Source organism: Lycium barbarum, chromosome 10, assembly GCF_019175385.1.
Source record: "Lycium barbarum isolate Lr01 chromosome 10, ASM1917538v2, whole genome shotgun sequence".
Taxonomy (NCBI): Eukaryota; Viridiplantae; Streptophyta; class Magnoliopsida; order Solanales; family Solanaceae; genus Lycium; species Lycium barbarum.
In genome coordinates this window covers 30,639,114-30,655,470 of record NC_083346.1, presented here as the reverse complement: position 1 = coordinate 30,655,470, position 16,357 = coordinate 30,639,114, and the positions used below count along the sequence as shown (strand labels likewise).

The 16,357-nt window shown below is 31.2% G+C and overlaps 1 protein-coding gene across 1 annotated transcript; it reads right to left on the bottom strand.

The window, feature by feature from the left end:
• Positions 1-5,353: 5,353 nt before the first annotated feature.
• On the bottom strand, positions 5,354-8,802 carry LOC132615599 (exopolygalacturonase-like). The gene is made up of 4 exons (XM_060330211.1): positions 8,636-8,802; positions 7,705-8,013; positions 6,510-7,019; positions 5,354-5,782 (listed from the first exon to the last, which is right to left on the bottom strand). Exons 1-4 carry the CDS (start codon positions 8,792-8,794, stop codon positions 5,540-5,542), a joined length of 1,221 nt encoding a protein of 406 aa, XP_060186194.1. The 5' UTR covers positions 8,795-8,802; the 3' UTR covers positions 5,354-5,539.
• Between the last annotated feature and the right edge of the window lie 7,555 nt (positions 8,803-16,357).

Below are 16,357 nucleotides of genomic sequence, written 5' to 3'. Positions count from 1 at the left end.
TCTAACTTTTTTTGTGTATTCAGAACAAATGTCTATATAGGACAAGAAATATATACATACCCTTGCCGCACACGATTCAATTTTTTAATGTAGATAACTTGAGGTGTCAAGACCCACTTGCCCCCATAGTTAATGACCTTATCTTCTCAATCGTTTTTCAAGAAAGTCAAATGCCGATCATAAAATAAAGAGAAATTGACCCATCATAAAGTAATAAACACAAAAAGTGAATGGAATCTAATAATTTTTAATGAATTAAGTGAAGACACGGATAAAGGAATAGGGACCACATGCTTCAAAAAAGCAATATACACAGATAAAGCATGGAATAACTTAACTTAAACAAACAAAAAAGGACAAACCCGAATAGAAAACTCATACACCTAACAGTCATAAATACACCAACTCAAGACAACAATACCCAAAGAGAAAAAAACATGGAATAAAGAAAGCATTACATAAAAGTTGTAACCAACAACAAAAAGAACCCCATTCCAGTAGAAAAATCCAACACCACCCATCATAAAAATACTAACTTGATACAACAATAGAGGACGATGGACCACATGCAACTAAAAATTGACTAAAATATGGAATAGCAACTGAAACATCACTATACATTGAATAGAACAAACATACCAGCAGAATCTTCCTTGAATGAGGACAATATTACTTCTAGAATCAAATTATTTAACGACCAGAGTATTAGGTAGAGAATTCTGAAATTCTTGGCTAGAATATTCCCCTCCAAAGTTGTTGGTTGTTGAGTTCATGACCTCTAAATGAAATGAGATTCGAGGGGTTTTTTCCTTAGTTTAAAGGAAATTTTAGTCGGGACAGGTATGAGTTATTAGGCGGATCCATATTTGGATTGGATTGATTAGATTAATTTTAAAACTAACCAATAGGAGCGTCCCACGTAATAAATAAATTCAATGATTGTATTTTCGAAGAGGGTCGTTAAAAGTAAGGGTAGTTTAGAGCCAATAGATTGACGTCACCAGCATTTTCTGCCCAAAAAGTAATCGGATGGCAATATTGTGCCAAATTTGATAGCTCAAGGGAATTATTAGACCCTTTTCCGTTTATTTTTTGTTATACAAGAATTGAAGAAATATACAGTGATAACTAGGCTCCATTAAGTTAGTGAAATTATTTTTTTCGCTTTGTTTATTTTGGAAGGAGACTTGCAAAATTCAAAGCAAAAACTACGCGATATCTGCGCCTTTTGATCTAAACTAGCAAACTATGCCCGTGCGATGCACGGGGCCCAACATGATTAATTTGGTTATTCACTTTAAGGATTAATAGCGAGATTTTGAATCAATTTATTGGTCTTATGGTATATCTCAGTATTGAGGATGAGACCAAAGAACTGTATTTGTTTATAAACTCTCCTGGGGTCTGGGTATATGCAATTTGTGCGACCAGATGTCCATACAGTATGCATGAGATTAGCCGCTTCAATGAGATCTTTTATCCTGGTCGGAGGAGAAATTACCAAACGTCTAGCATTTCCTCACGCTTGGCGCCAATGAGGTTTTTATTTGAGAGAAAAAAGAAGACTATGCCTTTGCATATGAATACTAAGTAATAATAGCATGACACTTCAAATTTGATATGAGAAATTTTTGTATTGTTTTTTTCTTTTCAAAACATTAGATTCTGTATCGAGAGAGTAGTATGAGATAAGGGGTATTTCCGATTTTCTCTTATCTATCAGGAGTTCAGTTCAGCGTTACAAACTTTTTTAGTTTCATGCCAGAAAGTTCTTAACAATATTTATGTTATGAAAGAGTACGGGAAAAAAAATTCCCTATTTGATCGAATTAAAAAGAAACTTTGGGATTGCCGAATCACAGACAAAAAAAATAAATAAAAAAATTATGGTTTGTATATTTTGCAAAGGATACCGTGATTCTCCTTAGTGAGTCTCCATATTTTGTTTTTTTTTCCTCTTATTTTTCCCTTTAATTTCTCATTTGTTGTTAGACTTTGTCATATTTTAGTTATGTCTGTCTCTTTTTATATTCAGCAAGTTGACAATTCAAATATCCTACATGTCAAGTTTATAATCAGGAGATTCAAAAGTCTATTTTTATTTCTTAAACTCCATGTCTAGTCAAACTTAGGCACTTAAATTAGGACAGAGGGAGTATATGCCAAATGAAAGAAATGAAAGGACAATTGAGACACTGCGGACACGTGGGGACCTAAAAAGTAAACACACAAGAAGTAGAATTAATGTTAAACTTCTGAAATGTATACATGTTAGTCCCTACTTAGAGTACAATTTCATGTGCTTTCTATAATAGAGTAATAAAATGAAGTGTAGAAGTAAATAAATATGATAATGTAAAAGTGGAATACATGTGTATAGGTGGCAAACCAACTAGTAGTATTTGTTAAATGAAGTGGACCCACAACTGGAAATAAAGGAAAGAAACCAAGTACAATTAAAATAAGTCCAAATTTTGTGTACAACTCAGACAACTTTTGGTACAATTTGTTGTTACTGTGTTAGTCCATCTTGGACACTTATATATTACCAAGTAGCAGTTGTTAAAGCAGTGGAACCACAACTGGAAATAAAGGAAAGAAACCAAGTACAATTGAAATAAGTCCAAATTTAGTGTACAACTCAGACAACTTTTGGTACAATTTGTTGTTGCTTTGTTAGTCCCTCTTGGACACTTGAATATATATATATATATATATATATATAACTTTGTTTCTTATGTCAAGTGGTACCCATGGTTTGCTGGGAAAAACATCAATACACGTGTCAACAGGCAAATAAGCCAAATAAGCCAAATTTGATGTACAACTTAGATTACTTAAAGTACAATTTGGTGATGCTATGTTCGTACTCCTTAGCCGTTTATATAGATATAGAAATCTCTTTTTACTTTACAAAGGGATTTTTCTTTATAGGTATAAAAATTGGACAATATTTACTTGAAGAAATTGCATGTTTTTCCCTTAAAATGGGTTGGTCTCTAATTTCATTCTTTTTGCGCGGAATGCCCTTCAAAGGCACTGATCTTTAATTTTTGTCGTTCGCCTAAAATTTCATGGGTTTCGGGTTCGAACCCTCGCTTAGTCAAAAATTAAAAAATAAAATTACAAGGCAGAATTTTGGATTCGCCAGACAGAGTTTGAACCTTATAAGATAGAGTTTGGGCAAAGGTCTACCTTAAGGCAAACCTCTTCGGCCTAATTTTGGGTAAAAGTTTGTCTTAAGGCAAACATCTGCCTTAAGGCCTAACTTTTACCCAAATAGGCCTAATTCTGGGTAAATGTTTGCCTTAACGCCTAACTTTTTCCGAATAGGCCTAAATTTGCTACAAACCTCTGCATCACGTTTTTTTTTTTTTTTTGGACTGAGCCTGGGTTCGAACACAAAACCTCGGGGTATTAGGCGAAGGGAAAAATTTAAAGACCAGTAATTTGAGGGGCAATTAAAGACCAATGCAAATGACCCAAATTTTTTTTTCCTTCAGATGGGCTGGTCTTTAGATTTTTCCTTTACCAATTGAACTTATGTCTCGCCGGACAAAACTTGTGGGATATTATGATACGAAAATACAAATTTTTGCCCCACAGAAAAAATTATTTGTTATGACAAGAGGGCATAAGTTCTAATGATACTTAGTTTAGCGTAAAGCTGACCAGGGGCGCCAGACATCCCGTTATAGGTCGATACTGTCTCGGTACCATCCCAATATCATTTGGGGTGTGTGTGTGTTGGGGGGGTGGCTTTCAAAGTAATTGTACCGGCCCTATATCATTTAGAGAACCCCCCCCCCCCCCCCCCCCCACACACACACACACCGTCCTCCTCAAATCTTTACTTTAACTCCCAAATTTATTGAATTACACTTTGGCCCTTCTAAACCATAAATAGCCTACATCCCTCTTCATTTTTCCCACAAACTTCAAATTCTCTCACTCTCTCATTCTAATTTTGCTACTTAACTACTTAAATGATATTAAATTTTTTGTGAAGTTTGCAATTGGTTGGAACAAGTTTCAGAGTGATATTAAATTTTTTGTGAAGTTTGCAATTGGTTGGAGCAAGTTTCAGCCTTCAACATTTATTTACGGATTACAATTATACTTTTATGCAGACATTTGGTACACTCGTTCCATCTCTTACTTGCTTTAGTGCTTGTATTTCAATTCATTCTCATATTTAATTTTATTATATTTGCTATTTTATGGCTCCTAAAGCACTTTTTAGTGTAACCCTATCTGACTTATCAGGGAAAGGGTAAGAAGGAAAAAAGGTTCTATTTATAGTAAATCCTATTCGAGAGGTAAAAAACGTTTACGCATAGATGAATTTACTCATATTAATGAAACTTATGGTTGGTATCGCCAATTGAGTTCAATAGTTTCTCATGCAAAATTATTGACTCTAGAGTTATAGTAATATAGAGAAGACAAAATTGTTTCAAGTACTGGCAAAACTAGAAGCGCCCCTTCTTTCAAAGACAGGAGGACGGATTATTCACATTCATTTGATGGTCATAGGCGAATTGAAAGTTAAGTAGTGGGAATTCTAAAGATTCCCCGAGGGAAAATAAAAATGTCTCCTACGCTACCCATAATATGTGGAAGTATCGACGTAATTTCATAGTCATTATGAATGCTGCATGATTAACATAAGGTAGATGACGGAACGGGAAGACTCGGGATGTAGAAGATCATAACATGATTCGGCATACATGGATTCATATATAATCAACCCATGTGGTACTTCATTCTACGTGATATGTATATATCTTAATTCTGGTGAATCACTAGATAACGAAGTAAGGGAAGCACATTTTAGATATGATAATATGAAAGAGGGAGAAGAAGAAGATTGAATTTGATGAAACCTACTAAGCCAATTACACACAAATACCCAACATTCCTAAATGGCTTTCCAAACAAGAATGCGGTCCGCGGCAGTCATTGTCTCAGATCCAATTCCAAAGTTGTATCTGTTTTAATTAGCTAAAGATAGAAATGTGAATTTTTCAACTAAAAATTAACTTAATCTTTATAAAAAATGTATCCGCTAGTCAACTAATTAAACTCAATTTAATTCAGTCTCATTTAGTAAGAAAGTCTAATCAAAACCACTAGAAATTTGCTTGATTGCCATCTAGGTACGACAAAGACTGCTTTAATTAATTCCTTTTTGCAAATTACATTATTTTTTCACCCTTAAGTTTCAACTACGCATGTACTAGTACTTGATGGCACCGAAAACTCTACCAACACACACGAAACAAAGCCAATTCCATAAAATAGGAACCTGAAAACTACAAAAAGAGTTTTAGTCTAGTATAATCGTTAGCAAACTACCACGAAGACATATAGTTTAGTAATACTGATTGAAAAATGTTCACACAATAGGTGTGGTTTCAAATCTCAGAGTCCCCTTTCCCCCTAAGTTACAAGGATTTTCTAAAAAGAATCGCGAACCTAAAGAAAGATGAGAATAAAATGAAGAAAATTAAAGAGAACTAAAAGAGCTATCCCCTATCTAATTAATACAATTGGGAGGAAACTGTGTGCCATGTGAAACACCGATGACATTGGAACAAGACGAGGTTGCTGATCCTGAGCCATGATGTCCATGGTATGCCAAGTTGATGTCCTCAAGCTCCACATTCTTACAAGGTACCAATGCACTACATTTTAAGGATATTGCTACCTTCGAACTTGATGTCCCCCATATCCTTCTGAATTTCACATTCTTTATCTCCACTTGTGAGCTTGGTTTACCCTACACATGTTACCAATTATGTACTAGTATATAGAAAGAGCTTTAAAGAATGCAAAAATATAGGAAGTGTGAGTTTGACTCCAATGAATTAGTCGAGGCAAAAGAATTAGGAGTACTCTACATCCTATCTTTCCATATGTCTAAGTTTTGACGGATAAAGTTTGTTATTCATTTTTGTAACTGACGGGAAGAAATAAGTACTCAATAGTATTCCATTGGCAGATCTAAAGATAAAAAAAAGGATTCAAATGAATTTCTTTCGTTGAAATATTCAATTAATCTTTATACAAGTAAATTACATGTTAAAAATAAAATTATGTACATGGGCTATTTGAAATTAACACTTAATACAAGTATCTCTAGAGCAATACTTAAGTAAGTTTAAAATTTTGATTACCTTTTTCTGTATTCCTATCACAAAAAAATTGGATCCACCTCTGAAATAGTTTAGACGTATGGACTGTGGCACCACCTAATAATACATCTATGTGTCTCCGTGTGTGAGGAGTTTAAGTTATATATACGTGTAAAAACTATTAGGTCACCTAAAGGATATCTTCAAATAAGTCTTCCTAAAATATTGCAATGTAATCTTGAAAATAATACAAGTGATCTACTAAAATAGATAAAAATGACTTGATGATGCAAAAGTTGGTTACACTCGCGATGTATATATAACTTAAACTCATATTCATATATATATGTGCATATGAATGTTATTGCTTACCGAGGAGCAAGTTGTATGTGGGCAATACTGTTGATCAATAAAGATAGGATTGTTGACATTTTGCATGTGAATGTCGCTGAAGAATATGTTGGAAGCCACACTAGACAAAGAAGGTGCCCAAGTTTTGATCCTCACACCATTTTGAGTCTCAATGAAGGTGACATTCCTCACGTTTATTCCCTCTACAAACTCTCCAGGGGACTTTCCTAGGCTACCAATGCTAATGCCATGGCCTGGCCCACACGTAACGTCGGAAATGTCGATGTTTCGGCTGCCTGAAACCATGGAGATGCAGTCATCGCCGGTCTGAATAATGGTTCTTGAAATCTTGATGTTTGTTGATTTTCCGATTTTGATGCCATCAGTGTTGGGGCTATTTGCAGGGGCTGATATACTTAGGTATGTCATGTTTATGTTGTTGCATGCAAAGAGGTTGAAGTGGGTATTCTTGCTGTTGATTGATTTCACATGATGGATTTCTGAATTTGTCACGAAGTCGAATCTCATTGTCTGGTTTTGTATATTTAAAATTAAAAAAAAAGTAAGTCCACGAAAACTGAAGGAAACTCTTCAACCATATCAGAGAAGATAATCATCATACGATGTTGGAACGTAGATTAGCAAAAAGATAAGAGTAAAATTAGAAAAAGAAGTATATGACTTGGAAATTTTAGATACTGTAAAAAGATATGTACTTACTTAAGTATTCTCAAATTTCTCACAATAAAATCAAATCACTAGCTACAGTATATAAGTAGTAGAAGTGGTGAATATCACAAACTATTTGGGATCTCGTCTAATGTTAGAGGATCTTTCGTTCTAACAAAGGAAAGAGATATATGAAGAAAAAGGAATATGATTAATGATTTCAACTTGCTTAATTAAGCTTTATTTCATGACATATGTACCTATGGTTTACATCAAACCAATAAAAGTGAGGAAAATGTCCATATTTATAACTTTACAATTGTGATGTGATATTATTCTTATCTTAATTTTTAACTGCAAACAATAAATTATTTAGTTTGATGCAAACATCGAGTGTTGATGAGTCTTTACCTAAGTTATACCATCTGTAATATTTCCACATCTTCTTAAAAGATCAATAAGTATACTAGATAGAGAAGGAATAATACTATATTTCACCTCATAGTCAAATTAAGGAAAAAACTGAAAATTTTGGCAATAGACTTACAGCAGGAAGAGACATGCAATGAGAATTCTTGGAACAATCATTATATGGCCAAGCAGAAGCACCTTGTCCATCCAAATAGCCACCACCTTTAACCACAAGTCCACTCACATAAAGAAATCCTATCCATGTATTTGGATTGAACAATGAAGGATCTGTGGGTGCCTTAAGAACCCCTTTTATTAAAATTGTCGTTGAACCCTTGCATGGTCCCTGAAATGTCAATGAGTTCAACACGTAGGTTCCTTTTGGGATCAATACCTTGCTCCTTCCTTTCCATTGACAAGCATCATTCCATGCTTTGAGAAAGGCCTAAAAATCATTATAATTACAAACATAAAATCACTAAGAAATCATATTCATGTTAAGTATGGAGACAGGGGAAGACTACTAGAAACACACGTTTTTAGATGGACTTCCGTCCGAAAACTGCTTTCAGACATTGAGAACGTTCCTCTGGAAAAAATGTGCGTTTCTAGTGATGACATCCTCACTTTTGACCCTTTAGGCCACAAGTTCGAATTATAACGAACTTCCAAAATGTGTTCGTTGAAAAATGTTTCTGTCAACAAGTACACCTGTCGATAAAACGCGTGTTTCTGACCGTAACACCCTGAACTTCTGACTTAGGCCACAAGTTCGAGTTATATGAACTAAGTGAAGAATAACCACTTTTTGATTCCATGACACGGGAGAAAAGCAATGACATATGTAGTTAACAAATTACGCGTTCAACTAAATCCAATAATTGTAATGCGGAGTTTAGATATACATGTAAAAAATATTAAATTTTCAATAAATATTACATTTTGAACTCATTAATTCTAAAAGTGTAATAAGTATAGTAGTAATAAATATATAAAAATTGAAGCCATCAAATTAAAATTCTAGATCCGTCTACTAAGAAATTAAGGACATGATAAGTAGCACTAACCTGACTATTATCTGTCTTGTCATCAGCAACTGCACCATATGACATAACATTGAAGACTTTTGATGATGAACCATAGTATTGGCTGTCTTGTGCCTTGGCCATTGTTGAAAAAATGAGCAGACATACACCAATAACGCCCAAAGCAAACTTTGAAGTCATTTTCTCCTTCTACTACTTCTCTGTTGAAACAACCAAAAGGAAAAATTATATAAATGACATGAGCTTTTAATGTTTGATATGAAATTGATACAAATAAGTTTATATTTTTCACTACATTCAATTTCTCTTTCCACTATTGGACTTATATCCTCTTTTCGTCTGTGTGAAATTGATTTCTTTCTACTTTGTATTGATTAATTACCTTTCTATCACATATATTGACCAAGATAGGCTGAAAAATCCACAGATATTAAAGAATGTTAATGGCTTTAGTTTGGGTAGAGTTCATGTATAATTATAAAACATGAAGAAAGATAAACTACTGAAGTGTTTTTTTCCTGAAACTTCTAAAGTTGACTGAATCTTCAAGGATAATTAATTGTATTCTAATTCTAACTCTCTTTCCTTCTTTTAAATGTAAAAAGAAGAAAAACAATTATTAACTCATTTTCCTATTTCCGGTTCCAATTTTAAGTCTTCAAAATATCAGATGAGTACGTAAACATTAAAATAATAATAATAATAATTTTTTTAAAAAAAATAGGTTTCATTATCTGAAGAAAGAAAAGGCTGTCATTATTTGTGTAGTATACTAGCTAATTGATTGAGTGCGTTAGTTGAAAGTTTTGCGTTACGGTTTTCAAGGCGCAAACACAATTGTACATCTATTTCTACTTATTAATAATCTACTAAGTCACGGAAGTAATACAAACAACTAAATTATCATATTGACATAACTACACTCCGAAAAACAACACAATGCATCACGTTTAACAGCTTTTTGGATGGTTGTCACGTATCATTTCATAACGTATCATATTGATTTTATTATATTATTATATTATATTGTATCATTTTGATGAATACAATGTTTGGATAGATTGTATGTTTTCCACGTAGTAACGCACATAAGCAATTTGAAGAATATGTAAAAAGTAGTGCAATTTTACTGCTTTGAATTAGCCGTGGTTGTTTTTACTCTATTGTACCAAGTCAAAGTAACTATATAGGTGAGATTTTTTCATCTGAAATAGTGGCTCGGGACTTAGAAAATTTAGGAGAAAATAATGGTGGACTGGTGGAGTAAATGTAGGAGTTAGTTTAGCATAATAAACTATTAAGTAAGAGTTATATCAGCAGTAGTTATCTACCTATATAAACACTGTATTGGCACTGTTTTTCTTAAGCATTTTTTCTGTTGCTTATTTTTTATTAAAGAAAAGTTGCTGCTTTTTTTTTTTTCTATTCAAAAGAAAGCTTTCTGCTATTTTTGTCCTTCCTTCTTTGTTCCTGTTTTTTGTTATAGAATAAACTTAGAATATTATAAAATAAAATAAAAGGTTAGGTGCGGGGTAGAGTTGTCATTAAAAAGCTAGGATAAAAGATAAAATACGATTATTAGAAAAAAGAATTAGGTAATGACGCGACATAAATGAACTTTCCGAAAGAAGTAAATCAAACAAAACTTGACCATTGGCTAGGAAAGAAGGAAATAATAAAAAATTAACGCTTTAGGTCCCCTGAATCAAAAGCCCCTAAAAGTATTATTATTATTATTATTATTATTACTAGTTTTTGTACCCACGCGATGCGCGGCCGATTATCAAAAATAACTAATCATGAAAATTATGATATTATTTGTTTGATATAATAATAATAATAATAATAATAATAATAATAATAATAATAATAATAATTTATCATATTCCGTTGACATTTTTTAAATCAATAAATTTTGAACTGCACTGTTTTTGTTTAACAGGCAGAGTTCAATAGTTGATGGTTTTTCTTTGGACAGCAAGCTGTGTGTAGCTATGCCGTAGATTTGTATTGTTCATGTTATAAATAAAAGTTAATTACTAAAAAAAATCAATTCATTTTTGAAATATTAAAAATAACTATTAAATATACTAAATTTAACTTCATCAATTATGTAAAACTTCGATAAAACATTAATATTAAAATTCTAAATTCACACTTAATATCCTATCATGATTGAATTACTTTAGACTTTCTGATGTGAAAATAAAACAATGTAATTTATTATATCTAATTAATATATTTTAAAGAATAAAGTATGATATTAAAAAATAATTTTCTATATCGCAGCTGGCTTATATATTTATTTGTTTAATCTGTTGACGTGGGAACACAATTTTTATCTTTCAATTCATGTTCAGAATAATATGTCAATTCAGATTCTCAAAATGTTATCTTTCATCTCCAATTCAAAACTAACCATACTTAATCTTATTATATTGCCTATTAAGATTGTTAAAAAAATCTGTCATGTCGCATTAGATCGTTAGCTCGTTACTTGCCATAAAATCCTTATTCTACTCTTCTTGCAATATTGGGAATAAGCTGTATTCTTCAATGTTACCTTCTTAACACTAACCTCCTTTGTAGGTTGTGATACATTTATCTCCCTTGGTTTGATTTTTTATTACACTGACTTCTTTTTTAGTATTCAAAGTTTTAAGATAATATTCAAATATTTTTAAAATAGTTTACCGGTTGGAACATGGATTTATCTAATGAATTTATCTGCATTGAGATTTTATATTTGAATACTAATATATCATCTAATAGATAAACGAACATAACTAAATTTGATAGAATTTAGGCTTTACCTATATTTCTATGGTAATATTTTGAACCTGAATTTTTATGATATTTTACTTTTCCTATTCTTCAAATTCAAGAAATTTATTTTAATAAAATATATATTTCTAATACCATAATAAATTATCTTTCGATTCAAATTTAAATATTGTTTCATCTATTAAACATTATCTCATAAAGTGTCACGTGAGAATTGTCATTATAATATTATATGCGATAAGCAATTGATTTTTTTCCTCTTTTTTGTTTTCAATTGAATATGGTTTAATTTTAATTATATTTTTTGGTAATTAGGAAATTTTCATACCTTTCACACAATATACTTGTTGGATTGACTTCTACCCCGGTGCACCCCACTTTATTAGTCCATTCTTTGTGTATAATTTGCATTGTACTGCCAAGTACAAGATGGAGCTCCAAATAATGACTCTCTATTTTTTTTTCCTTTCTTATTTGATATTTACCAACATGTTCATATAACTTCTCTTGTACATGTTAATTTAAAATTTAAGATAAAAATGATTTAGGTGATAGGAATTAGCAATTTTATTCCATTAGGCTCGCAATTTTTTTATGAATAATATCAGTGTGAAATTTTGGGATGCTAACAGTTACTGTTTATTTAAAAACAATTTCGTGATTGAACAAAATAACTTGATGTTGATTGAAGAGATTATTTTGGAATGCATTATGTTGTTCAAGAGATAGAATCTTGCATTATGCACTTCAATAGTTAGCAATATCAACTTGCTACAATTGTTTCTTGGATGAAGATTTATCTGACATTTGCTTAGTGGCGTACTTAGCATAGTAAATGAGGTTTCAATTGAACTCTTAACTTTTGACGCGAAACATAAATTTATGTGTAAAAAATAATTAAAATTGTAATAAATAGTATATATGAATCCATAACTTAAAAAATATAATGGATTTAATACTAAAAATCTTAAAATTGAATCCCTAAATTTTAAATTTTGGATCTGCCTCGAACTGATATCACAAAGGAAAAACTTCTAACTAATTACACATGTATTTGTTGTAGTTTTTATTTTCTTTTTTGATATAGCTCATGGAAAGTGACTACCGAAAGATTAGCCGAGCTCTTTTGAACTTTATAGCTTTGCTTCAAGCAGTACTTTCAGTTACACGACATATTGGTTCAGCGTAACCGCTTTCATCTACTTGGGCTTGATATAAAATATTGATTCGGCGTAATTGCTACTCAATCTGATGAAGATATCTGCCGTTGACATTCTACGGAAAAAATAAACATAGACATTTTGACTCCAAAATAGAAATATAAGTATACAATTAAAGAATACAACAACATACAAAATAATTTACAGAAGAAAGATAAATAAAAAGCTTGATAGTGGACTAATCATGAAAACATGCGTGATGTACTTTGGTTTCATCAATTTATAGAAGGTAGAGTTGTATCTTGATAAACATGAGAAAGTCAAGGTAATCTCTATCATATTTTTAGGAGAATTGTGACTAACTTAATATTTTTATCTGATAAGATTATTAAGGAATTCAAATTCAAATAGGAATTTACCACTCATCATAAAACATTTTACTCTAATTGATGTTATCCTCATCATCACTTATTTGGTTGTTATTTTAAGAGAGATTTAAATATGAATATAGATATTTATCTTATTTAATTCAATTCAAAAGACGTCATCCTTCAATTATTTATTTGTATTATATTTAGATTATTTACTTATTTGTTTTTAAATAAAGTTGTATATCGTTTTTTAAATAGAAAGTTCGTGTGTTTGTTTCTACTTTAACTTTTTGTCTTTTCACATGTTGATTATTGTCGTAGTATCCTAAGACTATTAGTTTCTGTTTTAATAATAAATGAATATTAGGCCAGTTCATATTTTTCCTCATTATTTAATACTCATTAGTTTGTAAAAGTATAATATATTGTTAAAAAAAATTCAACTTGATGCTAGGCTAGGTGATTGTTGCCTCTTTATATCAACTTCAAATTAAAAAAAATATATTATCCCATTTTAAATAACTTTATTTTATCTTCAGTTCAAATTCAAAATACTTGTATCTGACCTCATTCAATACACCACGTTTTAAATTTATAAGAATTATACATATCTTATTGGGGATCTTATTTTAATTAATTCAAATTCCAGATATTTTCTTAATCAATTTGTTCCAATTCAAACTAATTTCTAACATTTAATTTAAATTTTTTAAACAAAACAAATCTGTGATAAATATAAATATTAAATAACCCATTTAATGTTAGTTTTGATAAATGGAATTATTTAGATAAGTTTAGAATCGATAAATTTAAGCTTAGATAGGCTCAACATTATTTAAGTTTAGATAAGCTTTGTTATTGAAATTTTCAGATTTATATTTTTATTCAATTTCACTTTTTTTTTTTTTTTTAATCTTTCATTCAAATTCAAAAAGTTTATTACAAAGCATATTAAGACTGTCTTAAAATTGCCAAGTGGCTTATTATTAGCTTGCCACTTGGCTTAATCACATTATTTGTACCTCTCCTATTTTATAGATTATGATTATTATTATTATTATTATTATTATTATTATTATTATTATTATTATTATTATTATATAAGTTGTAGTTATAGTTTATTAGCTTTGTAGGTAAAAGATCAGTATCGCATGTCTTATTATATAACTTGGAAAATGATCTTTCAAATTAATAAAATGCCAGCCATTTGTTGCAATACAGTAGCTTTATTCTTGTTGTCAAAAACTTTTTGGTAGATATTAAGATTTAAGTAGTTTAATTCAAAGTTCAAAATACAAACAGTTCTAATGTCATCTAACTAAAATTTAAAAAATTGAAAAAAAAAATTACGTACATTCCTAATGTTCATGATTATATAAAGAAATAATTAACTTTTCTAAATATTAATTGTAACTTTGTAATACGTATAGTAATTTTCTAGTGATTGTAAGAAGACTTTTGCTGAAAAATTGAAATTAATTGTAACTTGAGATATTGAAATAAAAACTTGATAATATAAAAGAAGATTTAATTCATTCCTATGTCATTGTACGAGAAAATTATATATTATTAAAAAGAGTTGAAAATGATATTTAATTCTATATAATATATGATTTTTTTAATTATCATAAATAATTTATTTCTTTTAAGTTTGGGTTATTCAAATGAACGAGCAATTTACCTGTCCACCATTTCACTCATCCTATCCATCCTTTCCGCGTAATCCATCTTCGAGCCGCGGCTGAAAGAACTACCTTTCACATCCAAACTCGGGGTCCTACCCTTGTCTTTCGCCTTAACGCCCTTACGCTCCTTCCCTTGCCATCTATCTCTTATTTATTAGTACATATATCTACCCTGTTGGATTTTGATTTTTCCTTCTTTCCATACATTCGTTCTTCGTTTTTTGTTTGTTTGTTTGTTTATGACGATTTTATATATTGTTTTAAACTCATTTTTTCTTAATCAATTGTTTTTATTCGTCCATGAAAAGAAATAGTTGAATGGATAAATCCTCAAAGGATAACTTTAGAGCTTTGCATCTAAAAAAGTTAAAGGGGTGAGTTTCGAAAAGGCCACAGTCATAAGCGCCCCCTACACTTGTCCCGATATTCCTCATGGTCATCTAAATTGATGGTTGTTCTAATTTGATACCTAACCATTCTGAATTTGTACCACATAAGCACTTTATGCTAACATGGCAAAAAAAGTGAAATACACTTTTCTTGGGCGTGTCAACTACTCTTCAATACTAATTTTTTATTTTTCTTTGGTTAAAAGCTTACCTCTTTTAACATATGACTTAAAAAAAAAATGTACCATGCGATTTAAGCCCGTCAATCACCTCCCCTCACCCCTCTTCGTCTTCTCCACCACTGCTTCTCTTCTTCATTCTTTTTTTTTTTTTTTTGGTTCTTTCTATAAAAATAATTTGTGAATTAGATGTTTCTTTTGGTTCTTTCTATAAAAATAATTTGTGAATTAGATGTTTCTTTTGATCACCATTTTCTTTATCTTTTCTAAATCTCAAAAGCACCATCACTATCTTATTCACGGGAAAAAATGGAGACTCACCACTGCTAGCACTCTTTTTTTTATGAAGTGTGCATTCTCGCCTTTCATTGATTAACTTATATTTAACAAGAACTTTAAAGATTGAAGGACCATAATTGTAGTGGTGGTCCAGCGGTGGCCGTCGCCGAATTCGACGGTGAAGAAAGTGCAAAGGGATCCTGAGGAGAGGGGAAAGAAAGGGATAAGAAAGGAGGGGTGAGTCTTGGAAAGGCATTGGTGGACCTAAATGAAAGAAGAAAAGGGGAATAATTGTTGGCGGGGTGGGGGGATGGCTGCTGGGGGGTGGGGGAACGACGGAAGGTGGTGGTGGTTTTTTTGGGTTGGGGGATGGGTTAGTCCTTTTTTTTTTTTTTAACTATTTGTTTTAATTAGTTGATATTTTTTAATAATTATTTTGAGGTCAAATGCCACGTGTCATAATTTAATTTGTCAATTTTGTCACATCATAAGCGAGTGAACCACACACATGTTTTTCACTGATTGTTAAAAAAATGCTTATGTGGTACAAATTTGAAATGATTTAGGTATCAAATTGAAACAACCGTTAGTTTAGGTGGCTATAAGGAATATCGGAACAAGTTTAGGGGGTCACTTATGACTCTGGCCTTTCAAAAAAAATACATGAACTTCTTTAAAAATATTATTATATCTTATAATATTTTGGCTTTAGGCCACTAATGGTACACAGCCGCCCTTGATTCCCTCCGTCCCAATTTATATGGCACCATTTGATTTTGGACAAAATTTAACAAAGAAACAAAGACTTTTGAAATTTGTTGTCTAAAATAAACCTTAGACATATTTGCGACTATAAATCATTTCATTAAGACTAAAAGGAGAATTTTCAGGTAAGG